The 13,212-nt window shown below is 49.3% G+C and overlaps 1 protein-coding gene across 2 annotated transcripts in view; it reads left to right on the top strand.

The window, feature by feature from the left end:
• LOC126521661 (structural maintenance of chromosomes flexible hinge domain-containing protein 1-like) overlaps nucleotides 1-13,212 on the top strand; it is a 383,191-nt gene that overhangs the window by 48,471 nt on the left and 321,508 nt on the right. For both annotated transcript variants that reach the window (XM_055065801.2, XM_050170378.3), the window contains exon 9: nucleotides 5,063-5,226. In XM_055065801.2, the coding sequence (XP_054921776.1) occupies nucleotides 5,063-5,226 (164 nt within the window). The remainder of the gene's footprint in view (nucleotides 1-5,062; nucleotides 5,227-13,212) is intronic.

Here is a 13,212-nt window from a genome sequence, read left to right as displayed (position 1 = left end):
TTATGCGAACAAAGGATTAAGACTGGAGACTATCTACAAAGTATATTTACAAAAGGTAACTGCAGCGCTGGCCAGTTTAGCCAACAGCTCAAGAGCCAGAGAGCGTTCGTCCTCTTCGTCGGGGCGTCCGCATGCATCGGCCACAAGAAACATGCAATATGCATGTATCATTAGCCCCGGCGGCAGAAGCACCGTCCCGGGGCGTCTAATTATTGGTGATAACACGAGAGTAATATGGCTTGAGGCGTGCGACATGCACAACGTCAGTGGAATTGCGGGCAGATGGGGCACTGGTACTGACTGGGGCGATTTCGTAGGTAACTGGAGTCACGGCCCGCAGCACTCGATATGGTGTACTGAGACATGAGTTTTTCTGACAGGCCAACGTGGCGAGTCAGGGCCCACAGGAGTACCAGAGATCCAGGCGAAAAGTGTGCGTCTCTGTGTTGGCGATCGTACAAGTGCCGTTGCTTCTCTTGAGGTCTGGAGGCGAGCGCGGGCAATTTCGCGTGCTTGAACTGCCCTGGTGATGGTGTCAAGTGCATACTCGCTGGTCTCTGCTGCGGCGGATGGAAGGGATGCGTCCAGTGGCAATGTGGGTTCTCGGCCGAACAGCAGAAAGAACGGGGAATAAGCGGCAGTGTTGTGACGCAATGGATTATATGAAAAAGTGACATAGGGTAGGGCAAGGTCCCAATCAGTATGGTTGGACGAGACGTACATTGCAAGCATGTCTGTTAGGGTGCTATTCAGACACTCAGTGAGACCGTTAGTGTGTGGATGGTAAGACGTAGTCAGCTTGTGCGTGGTGGAGCAGGACTGCAGGATGTCGGCGAAGACTTAAGAAATGTCCGACCACGGTCTGTGAGCAGTTGGTGTGGAGCACCATGCTGCAGAATCACATCGCGTAAAAGAAAACCGGCGACATCTGTGGTGCAGCTTGTTGGAAGTGCTCTCGGGATGGCGTAGCACATGGCGTAATGTCACCGCAATGACCCACTTGTTGCCAGACGTGGATAGAGGGAAAGGGCCAAGTAAGGCCAAGCCAACGCGAAAGAACGGCTCCGAAGGAATGTCGAGCGGTTGAAGGCACCCAGCAGGGAGCGTCGACAGTGTTTTTCGGCGCTGGAATTTTTCACACGCCGCAACATATTTCCGGATGGAGCAGACAAGTCCTGGCCAAAAGAAGTGTCAGCGAATCCGGTCGTAGGTGCGGGAGATGCCAAGGTGACCTGCCGTTGGTAAATTATGAAGTTCTTGGAGAACAGCTGACCGGAAGTGCTTAGGAATGACGAAGACTAGGGCAGGACCGTCGAGGCGTACATTGTGGCAGTATAAGCCACCATCCCGGAGAACAAACAGGTGAAGGGACGAATCGGAAGGTGAAGATTCAAAGCCATCAATGATGGTGCGCAATGTAGCATCACGGCGTTGCTCATCGGCAACGTGTAGCAGCTGAGAAACGGAGAAAACACAAGCGTCGGTACTGGGGTCAGGGTTGGCGGGTGGTTCATCCACTGGATAGTGGATAAATAGTCTGCGTCCCGGTGTAATCGGCCCGACTTGTACACTACTGCGTTGGAATATTCTTGCAGCTGTTTCGCCCAGGAACCAAGCCGGCCGGTAGGATCCTTGAGTGAGGAAAGCCAGCAGAGTGCGTGGTGGTCCATGATTACAGAGAATTGCGTGCCATAGAAGTACGGGTGGAATACGGAACCCGCCCAGACGAGAGGCAGGCATTCACGATCTGTAATCGAGGAGTTGCGCTCCACTGCTGTGAGGAGGCGGCTAGCGTATGCGATTACGCGATCTTGACCCTGTTTGCACTAGGCTAATTCGGCTCCGATACCGTGGCCACTGGCATCGGTACACACCTCTGTAGGAGAGGACGGGTCAATGTGGGCTAGTATAGGTGGCGTGGTTAGAATGTTGGTGAGCTGGGCAAACGCGGCAGCTTGAGCGGGGTCCCACATAAACGGCACGCCCTTTTTCAGAAGATTAGTAAGAGGGCGGACAATCGCTGCAAAGTCTTTAATGAAGCGTTGGAAGTGGGAGCAGAGTTCTACAAAACTTCGAACGTTTTTGACAGACTGATGTACAGGAAAAGACGTGACAGCATGAATTTTCTCCGGGTCTGGTTGAATACCAAAAGCGTCGACGGGGTGGCCTAGTACTGTAATCTGCCTACGACCGAAGTGACACTTCGAGGAATTTAGTTGGAGCCCAGCGTCGCGGAAGACTTGAAGAACAGCTGATAAGCGCTCAAGGTGTGTCTCAAATGTCGGTGAGAATGTCCTCTAGGTAGCAGAGGCATGTTGACCATTTGAACCCTTGAGGCAAAGAGTCCATCATATGTTAAAACGTTGCTGGGGCCTTGCATAGACCGAATAGCATCACTTTGAATTGATATAGACCATCAGGGGTGACGAATGCGGTCTTCTCTTGGCCCTTTTCATCCACAGAAATTTGCCATTAGCCAGACTGAAGGTCTATTGATGAAAAGTATTTGGCACCATGGAGACAATCGAGGGCGTAGTCAATGCAAAGCAAGGGGTAGACGTCTTTCTTGGTAATGAGGTTGAGATGACGATAATCTATGCAGAAATGCCATGTGCCACCTTTATTTTTAACAAGTACCACGGGCGACGCCCAAGGGCTCAACGAAGGTTCAACAATGCCTTTGGCAAGTGTCTTGTTCACTTCATGTTGAATAACCTTACGCTTTGAAGCGGAAGCTTGATATGGCCAGCGATGAATAGGACTGGCATCACCAGTATTTATGTGATGCTTAAAAATTGAAGTCTGGTGCAATTGGCGATTGCTGAGGTCGAAGATGTCGTGGTAGGAAACCAAAAGACAGTGCAGCCTTGGCTGCACTGCCACAGAAAGTTGTCGCCAGGTATAATCACCAGGTAATGTCGCTGAAGCCGTGAGGGCCAAGGCCACAAACCAAAACGCCCGGCCATGCATGTCGACACCATACGTCAAAGCCGCAGTCACGCAAATCATGAATCACCTTATTTACTCGATTATAACACGCACCAATTGTAATGCACGCCCGTACAGTACAGTAATAACTAAATTAACACGCACACAAGCAAACGTGAACACATCTCAGTCATTGACCCCAGAAGCTTGCTGTCAAGAAGCTGGAGTGAGGAAGTGTGGCAGCAGTTGCCTCTCGCTTCAACGCCAACTATAAGCAGCGAAAACACAGCGCGCTGCAAACTCTGTCCCCATCGCAGATTGCTTTCAAGATAGGGCCGATGCGATCATATCGCCAAAGTGGATCATTGAAAATACGTCCTGCTTTGGTCCACTGTGTTGCTTTGCTGGCAAAAACCATCTCCTTCTGTTTGTGCCAGTCCTGCATGGAAGTTTCGGGCACTGAACGCCCTTGATGTAGTCCGATTGTCGTCCGTTCCCGCACACATGATCACTTTCCTTTTAAATGCGGCATCATGAACTCGGCACTTCATGCTGATGGAGTGAACGCAGAAAACTGGGAGACAGACGGTGGACTAATGCCTAAGCATACATACTACCGCAAGTGGAGGAAGCTGCAGCAGCTAGGCTCCAAGTGCGTACGAGGCGGCCATTTTGAAATGGCGATGGCGATATGGTATCACAGATTTAGAGTTGTGCTCAATTCTAACATGCCAATTCTAATAGGGCAACCTATATTCGAATAACTTTTTTTTTTAATTCTCGGAGAGCACAATATATAGGGGTCGACCTATATCCGTGTTCAACCTATTTTCAAGTAAATACGCTATTTTTGTGGCAAGACCGCAGTCACATTCACCTTTGCCCACTGCTGCATCACAACTTGCACTTTACACAAAACAGCAGAGCATTTATAAAATTGAGGCTTATGATAACGAAGCGCTTCTCCATCGCATCCGAGCCAGCCGGTGTTGAAGCAATTCCTGAGCCTTCTTCACTTTCTCCAAATCATCGGGCTACAGTAGTTGTGCTGGATTGCTGCATGAACACCGGCTACTGCTGGAGCTGCTTTTGTATGCTCAGCCTATTCGACAGTCACGGGGAGATGGTTCGGTGGTGCTCGGCACGGGTAGCAAACTATTGCCGGTATCTTACAAAGCTAATGGGCACCTTCTAAAATTTAACAACCCTTGTTTCTTCTTCTGTTCGCTGAATTTATGGCTTGCAGCAAATTGAATTTGACATCGTTTCGTGCCAAGTTTTGCACGCCTGAGCAGACGACTGGGAAAAATCTGTCAATGGCATGGTATGGTTACGATCTCGTGTCTTAGTCAACAAATGGAATTACACATCCGGACAACTTTTTCGTGGGCTTTCTCTTCATAGCCATTCAGCGCACAGAGTAGCGGTGGTGCGAAAACTAAATGATAAGAGTGGCTGTTTCAAGCAAGACCAAGATGGCTGCAATCAAAAACTTAACACAGCAATTGCGCGTCAGAATAAGGACCTTTTTTGCACGTTTATCAGTAAAGATACAGCTTGCCAACGTGATATAAAACTCCATTTCAACCAAAATATTCGTCCAAGATGGGTGAACATTTCTTACATAATGCATCAGACACTGTATAATCCAAAAACAGTGTTTTAAAACTGATTTTTTCCCACAATTTCTGGTCTCTAAGACCCGTGTCCCCCCTTAATGATTGCTTGGTGCTATTCAATAATAGCTTTCCTAGCGCTAAATGGTGAGTTCGGATGACCCACTTGCCTAAATAAAGAAGGTTCACATTAACAAGTTTATATCATGTGTTGTGTCTATGGGAGGCATTGCTGTGTGTATGCCCAAATAATTGGTGTTTAGAAGATTACTCAGCTGCTGTATCCTATGGCTTTGAATGTGCATGAATTTGATGTAAGATTCGTAACTGCTGCCTTGGCTGAACTGCAGTTAGCCCAACAGACTGCAGGAATGAGTGGACATTTGTGTGCCAGTGCCTTTTGTAAGGCACATTCACTGCTGCATACCTCGTGACATGAGCATGTTCAAATGAAACAAAATGTTTGTCATCTTCTAATGATGGAGGGTTACATTTGATATTGGTGAATGCACTTGCAGCCTGGGGATGCCAGCCATGTGAGTGCAGAGGAGGAGGGCCTGCAGGAAGTCATTGCAGATGAAGTGAACAAGGATCAGTTTACCTGTGTGGTCATCTGGGGCATCTCAAGCGAGCATGTCCAGTTCCTCAAGCACAACTTCAACACCTGGTGCTCTCAGCTGGCGTGAGTTTGCTCTGCATGTGCACAAGGGGGGGGGGGGGGTGTGCACATTAGCATTAGAATGAATGTTGACACGTGTACTGGTTTATCTTTATCGGGTGACCGCGTTTCACTGCCTAACAAATATTGTCGCATAGCGCAGGATGTGCTTGCATGTATTGGAAGTTTCTCGAAAGTTATCGATGGTTCTATCAGCTGTCTGTTCTCACCGAATCTTGTGTAATCTGATTTCATGGCGCGACGCGAATGGTGTAGAACTTTCTGGAAGACACGCGGGTCCCAGCGATTACTCTGGAACCTTCAACGACTGCCGTATAAAAACCGACGTTCTTGACCCGCTGATCAGATTTTCGCCGATCGCCGACTGTGTTCGCCACTTTCGTTGAGCTTTCAGTGTAGCCTGTTTTTCTGGGCACAGGTTTGCCTAATAAGTTAGTTTTGTCATTCACAATTTTGTTGCTGTGTCCTCAACCGTTATTACCACTTGACATCTGGTGGAGGTGCTAGTGCGTTCATGTACCGAACCCCCCGCAAAGCTGCGATCCAAGCCCGAAACCCGAAGACAACACCAGCGTCGCCAAGGACCAGTAAGCAAGCCTTAGGCAGCAAGGATTGCGACTGGAATACGGACCTTTTCCCGAGAAGACCAGAGGAATCAAGCTCAAGTGAGAAACCGCAATGGCTGCCCCAGCTTCCTTCATTCTGCTGCAACAATCTCGGGACCCACCAACCTTCCATGGATCATCGTTTGAAGATCCAGAAACCTGGCTCGAGACATATGAACGAATCGCGACTTTCAACAGCAGGGACTCCGACGACAAGCTGCGGCATATATATTTTGCCTTAGAAGATGCCGCCAGAACGTGGTTCGAGAACTGGGAGTCAACCCTGGCGCCAATGTATGTATGTGCCAGTGTATTATGTGCCAATGTATACGTTACTGCCTCTCTTCAATAAATGTCTTTCACGCTGACATGGGTCGCTGTAGATGCGGAACTGGGGAGGCACCACTGTTCGAAGAAACTCCTTGATCCTGACAGGAACACTTGGTATGTGCCATTCGGTCTGCTGGCCTTCAATGAATCTTGTTGATCCCAACTTGGGTCACTGTGCCAGTAGGTGTATGTCGCTCTTCAATAAATGTCTTTGATGCCAACTTGGGTAACTAGGTATGTGCCACTGGGAATGTGCCACTCTGCAATAATGAAAAAGATCCCTTAAATTTCTCTGATGCTGAGCAGAATCGAACCTATGCCGAAAAGGTTCTTCAAGGACACCAACCTCGATGTATTAGCAGGCTGTGCCAAAAATGCACTGGGTAGGTGCTGCTTTTCAATAAATGCCTTTCATGCCAACACTTTAGCAAGCTGCACCATGAATGCACTGGTTATGTTACACTCTTCAATAAATGTCTCGCCAAATTGTGTCGCTGAGTATGTGCCACCAAGTGTGTGGTAAGTGAGTGAACAATTATCAGTGTTTGCAGGCACTGGTGTGCCACACTTGTGGTCTCGGAGCCCATTCATGGACTTCTTGGCAGTGCCACTAGATGGCGCAGCCTATCCAGTAAGAAGCGCGAGAGGAGCCGGTTGCCACATTACGTTTCGTAGCATTCACATGCACTGGTGCACCATGCATTTCGGATGCCACCCCAGGCTTTGCGGCAGTGGTGCTAGGTGGGGCCGAGTGTTCTTAAGCAAGCGCAAAAGAGGAGTCTTGCTGTAGTACATGCATCGTATGTAACTTGCTTTGGCGGTGGCAATACATTGTATGACTGTATTGATTCAATGTGAATGCATTACGGTTGACAGTGATTGTGAGATGGGTTCTGCCAAATATTTAACTTTGACAGGGTTCATGCAGGTCCTTGAAACCCTCGAAAACCCTTGAATTTCAAAAGATTGTTTTCAAGACCTTGAAAGTCCTGGAATTTTTGCAGATCCTTGAAAATCCTTGAATTTCCTCCATTCTTATTTTTAATAAACTTCCAGTGATTATATTTGATAAAATTGCAACCCACATGAATTCCTGCTGCGATTTTGTTAAAAATAGGGTGCAAGTTTCGTACAAAGTCAAGTAAGCATGTGCCTAGCTGACGCTCATGAACGTCTGGCCACAAGGACGCTGGCTTGTCCACCGTTTCCTCTCACCCATTTCCTGTGTTACTTTCCAGTTGAGTAGAGAAATGGCCGCCAGTGTGTGTGCGGTTGCACGGTCTAATCGTGACATTTTGTGTGTTTAGCGCTTGCGCGGTTGTATCGTAACGTTTTCTGCACGTGTAACGCTTATGAGTGCGTGTGCGGTTCCATCTTGACATCTTGTGCATGCGTAGCACTGGTGTATGTGTGGCTGTATCGCGAGATTTAGGGCACGTGTAGTGCTTGGGTGTGCGTTTACGGCGGTACTGTGACATTTTGTGCATCTACAGCGTAGTGTGTGCCAGTAAACATGCGTGTCAACAATGCCCGAAAAATGCAAATTTCAGCAGTCGTGGCTGAACAACAACTACCGAGAGTGGCTTGCGCTGGACATGTCAAATCTGCATGCACAATGTAAAATGCAAAGTTTGCTGTAAATGTTTCGACATCACTACCATGGAGGAGTCAGCACTAAAAAGCCACCTAAAAAGTGCAAAGCATAGAGAGCACATGCAAGCCACTGGGAGTAGCTGCATAAGGAGCTTCCTGACGATATATGAATGTCAAGCGAATGAACCACAGCCACCGCCATCGCAGTCGTCAAACTTTATGTATACGTGCAAGAAGTATGAACTTGTGATGGATGCAGAAATTCTGTTGACATTGAAGGTTATAACATCGCACTATTCATATCATTTGTCATCACAGGTGAATAAATTGTTTAAGAGGATGTTTGCAGACAGTGAGGTGGCAAAATCTTTCACATGCGGAGAGCAGAAGTGCTCGTATGTCGCATGCCACGGTTTGAGGCCATTCTTTCTTTCCTCTCTGCTGTGGGAGATAGAGAACAGCGGCTACTATGTTGTCTTGTTCGACGAGTCTCTGAATGAGAATTGCCAGCAAAAGCAAATGGACGTTCATCTAAGGTACTGGGATGCATCACAGTACGCTACTTCACATCTGTGTTTAGGGCCATGATAGGGCTGAAGACCTGCAAGAAAAACTACTTGATGCCTTAGAACCACTTCCACTACATAAAATAGTGCAACTATCAATGGACGCACTCAACGTGAATTTCAAGGCATTCAAAGGCCTGCAGGAGCACCTACAGAAGAACTATCAGGTGATGTGCTTAGACTTGGGCAGCTGTAGCTTGCACGCTGAGCATAATGCCTAAAAAGCAGGTCTTACAGAAAGCAAATTGAGCTTGGACATTTTGCTCTAAAGTACGAGTACGTTGTTTCTTGATGCACCTGCCCAGGGAGAAGACCTTGTAGCTGTCACCGGACAAACTCTGTTTCCTCTTGAGTTCTGTGCACATCGCTGGATTGAGAATGTCCCGGTGATAGAACGGGTTCTGCTTCTCTGACCTGACGTGAAAGAGTATGTGGAAGTGGCAAGAAGCAAGGAAGTGAACTTTCCCAAGTGTGCTTCTTTTCAGAATGTTTGTGACTTTTGCTGTGACCCACTAGTGGTAGCAAAGCTCAAGTTTGCGCTTGCTATTGCAATGACCCTCCAGCCATTTTTGACACACTTTCAGACAGATAAGCCAGCTTGTTTATGGCAAAGGACCTTGAGAATATTGTCAGGAAACTGCTAACAAAGTTTCTCAAGTCTTTTGTTCTCTGTTCATCAGTGGGATTCACTGTCCTCCTGAAGATTGACTTTGAAGATTTAAACAACCATATGCCACTCGAGAAGATAGATGTTGGTCACACAGCTGAGCAGCTTCTTAAAAGCCACAAAGTAAGCGTGCATACCTGCCAACCCTCCCGATTCGCCTGGGAGACTCCTGATTTTTTACTGAACTTTCCGATTGTATGATCACTGTCTTGTATCTCCCGAAAAGTGGTCTCCGTTTGTGCAATAATGGTTTTTGCGAAACCGGCACTGCGGAATATACAGCCACATTGTAGTCGTCAGCATCACCAACAACGGCTGCACTAGCACCATCGGTATCATCGACTAAGCAGCCGACTACGGTGCCTAGTAAGCCGACCAAAGCCAGAGCCAATGTAGCTCTTGCATTTCATGCATGTCTTCCTCCATGGTGCATCTTGTTGCTGCTGCTTGTGTGTATGATTAGTGTTGGCTAGGCTATGTGCGGTGCACTGTGTAAAGTTAGAATCCTCGTGTGCTTGATGCCGTGGCGCTATCAGAGCCCAAGAAAAGGTACTTGCAGAAGTTCTTGCGATCTTATACTTCTGAATTTCCGTGCTTTTTGACATCAAGAAAAGGAAAACATTTTGCATATTGTACAACGTGGATGCGGCGTCAGCGTGTCCCGCGGTGTCAAAGGCGACTTGAAACTGCGTGTTTGCATGGCGAAGCATCAAAGCTATGTTCACACTGCTGAGCAGCAAGGCAACATAGTGAACATTCTCCCGAACAAGTGCAACGACAGTGTTATATGTGTGGAGTGCCTGTTTACGGGATTCTTCGTCGGAACACAAGCTACCCCTTAGTGTCAGTGACTACGTTGGGCCTCTTCTATGGAAAATATTTTTGAAATGCGATGAAACGAAGCGCTATGGATGTGGACGCAGTTCTGAAACGCAACTCTGAAGAATGCGGAGGTCGCCAACCTGAAACTTATTTCTCAGGCATCGCTCTCGTGTCTTCGTTTCTTTATTCAGAGTTTTCCTCAGCTGCTGCCCCGAGATTCCACTCAATCTGCTGAAGATGCTTTAGATGCTCTCGAAGCTGAGTTTGCCACACCACAGGTGCACAGTCTTCCAGAGGACATTCTGAATGAAGAAAGGTGGGACGTACAGTGGCCTATGGTTGGAAAAATGAAAAACACTGATGGAAAACGTGTTTCACCGAGTTGCTAAGATGATGCTGGATTTACTCGTGATACCGCATAGCAACGCAGAGTGTGAGAGGATATTTAGCACGGCGCGAAAAACTAGGACTGAGTTCCGCTCATCAATGCGCAACACAAACCTCCAACACCTGCTGCTAGTGAATGGCCGTCATTCTGGACCATGTTTTGAGCAAAGCTACCTCGACGAATTCTTGAAGTGAGCAGTCTGCTGCTGCAAGGTGCAAGGTCCTGCAAAAGGGCTCATCGAACAGTGCCTGAAGGTTTGAACGAAGCTCCCCCCGGTCCCACCGGAAGTTGAAACAGTGAATTCCCCCCCCACCCCCCTAATTGACGTGAATAACACGTCTCCTGATTTTTGATCTCGCCAGGTTGGTAGGTATGAGTGTGAAAGCTGCATTTGCATTTCGCATGCAGTGCAAGTAGTTTCTTCTAAGTGTCACCAAAAAGATCCTGGAGAAGAGCCCCCTGCAATATCCCATTGTGAGAGGCCTCTCTTCACTAGACCCCAGGCAGATGTCATTGAAGCCGGATGAGTATCTGGAAGGCTTAAAGAAAGTTCTGGATGCACTCATTTCAGCAGAGAGAATCCATGAGCATTCAAGGGATACTGTGCTTGCACAGTTATTGAGCTGCTACAGGAGCGCAAACATGAGTTGCAGCTATTTGAAAGGAGCTCGCATACACTTGACAAGTTTTTCTACGAACTTCTAAAGGGTGGCTCAGCATATGCTGAGCTTTGGAGGATTGTAAAACCACTGCTTACACTTGTTCATAGCCAAGCAAGTGTAGAGAGAGGATTCAGCGTGTGGGAGATACGGGGTTCTCCTCCGTACTCTTGGGAGAAAGGAACGACAACACAGTAGTGCAAACAATCACAAAGGCATTTATTGCACCTTTCATAGATCAATGCCTGCTAGCCGAGTTGCTATCCCCAAAACATGCCGATGGGCGCGCGACAAATCTGGAAGTCCGACTCACCGCGACCAGAAAACGAGCGAATATGTTCGCCCCATGCTGGATCCCAACGCCTGGTCGTTCGCGTGTACGGTCACGCCAACGGTGTCCAAGGCGGCCACGCGAGACGGTCTCGCAGAAGCATGGTCGGCGCACGCGCGGGCGGCACGTCCGTCCCGCTCGCTTCCCGAACCCAAAGAGGACGCGCCTTGTCTCTCGGCGCCCGAGTAACCCCGCCGCGGCGCGACAGTCGCGCCATCTCTCGCACCGCGCCTGTACCACTCCGACCGCCGCGGGCGCCAGGCCACGCGAGCCGTGCGGGAAAACAGCATATCAGGGGATGCGCTATGCGGGAAAAACATCAGGGGACGCGCGAGAGTCGCGCATCCCCACATCCCCCCAACCTTAAATCATTACATATTCCGGCGAAACATGTCACACGGTCTAACATTAACCTGTGCTTCGCGAACAAGATGGTACATGCAACAGTGGCCGCTCCGAGGAAATGTCCACACGCTGTGCATAACATGCGAGCCGACTGTCCTTGGGGTACACCGCTGGCCTCCGCCGGTCACAGCAGCAGCTTTGCGGACTCGACGGCACGATTCCAGGCCAGAACTCTGGAAACGACGCAGTAGTCGGTACGAGCAAGCGTCGTTCGCACCGACGCGCCCTGCTGGCAAGAGCCGCCGTAGCTGTCGATGACCGCCGGCTCTTTTGTCCGCCGCCGAGGGTTGTGAGCTGGATACAGGAGGCCGCTGAAGTCGCCGCGCCGAACTGGCCACAGCATCACCATCGCCCGGGGTGGCTCGATCGTAGTCCGGGGCAGCAGCTCAGACGATGTGCAGGTGACGGCAAACCAGGGGTGACTCCAATGACGCTGCGTAGACTCAACACACTCAGCAAACACTACAGTAGTGCAAGGGAGAGGAATTCTGCATGCGCATCGCCCACGTGGTACGATGTTCAACTCGGCTAGCAAAAGATCGGGCGGCTACTCAGTCGCTAAGTTCACGTGAACGAAGCTCGCTTCCTTGAGTCGAACGAGTAATTTCCAATTCGTGCGAGGCTAAATAGAATGAGGGAAGCAACTTGCAACACCTCAACGCCACGGTCCACCAGGTTGTGTCCCTCCACCTGCGACAGGCAGCTTTGTAAAGCCTTAGGCCTAAAGCGTCGCTACCCTGACAACAATCGGCATCCAAAAACAACACCCAAAATGAGCGCAAAACAGGCAGCTGCGAGGAGACGTCAGCTCTGTGAGGTGGTCCTACTCCGCTCGGTGCACACAGCATCCGAGTTGACGGCGCCCACCGTCCCAGACGGTGTCGGAGCGCCCGGTGCCAGGCCGCAATACCAGTCAGCCCGTAGTGGCACCCGTGGCCCGCGGCCACCCGGCTCCCAGAGCCGCGACTTCATCAGAGTCAAAGAGATAGGAGAGCTATTTACAGAGTCAAAGAGATAGGAGAAGCTATTTACATGAGAAATTCGGACCACACACGAGGCTTCCGTACTCACTCGCTTCAGGCTTGCCACTGCTCCGCGGGCGCTCAGCCTCGCTCTCCCAGGATGCAGACCACGTGGCTCTCGTACCGACGAATGTCATTAAAAAAAAAAACACTTGCGAAAAGGCTTAGCATGTTGACATGTTCAAACACACTACAGCCTCCATCGCCTCGCTCAAGAAAGCACGCCGCCGACGCTAGCGATCAAAATCCACGCTAGGCCTACGCTTCGGTTCAAACAAAGGTCTTGAACGAAGCAACACTTAAAATTATCGTCTGATGCCCCAAGAGCCCCACGTTGGGCAGCCAGATGTGGGAGATACGGGGTTCTCCTCTGTACTCTTGGGACAAAGGAACGACAACACAGTAGTGCAAACAATCACAAAGGCATTTTTTGAACCTTTCATAGATCAATGCCTGCTAGCCGAGTTGCTATCCCCAAAACATGCCGATGGGCGCGCGACAAATCTGGAAGTCTGATTCACCGCGACCAGAAAACGAGCGAATATGTTCGCCCCATGCTGGATCCCAACGCCTGGTCATTCGCGTGTACGGTCACGCCAAC

This window comes from Dermacentor andersoni, chromosome 6 (genome assembly GCF_023375885.2).
Source record: "Dermacentor andersoni chromosome 6, qqDerAnde1_hic_scaffold, whole genome shotgun sequence".
Lineage (NCBI taxonomy): Eukaryota > Metazoa > Arthropoda > Arachnida > Ixodida > Ixodidae > Dermacentor > Dermacentor andersoni.
Note: the sequence above shows the minus strand (reverse complement) of the source record. Positions and strands in the feature narration are given on the sequence as shown.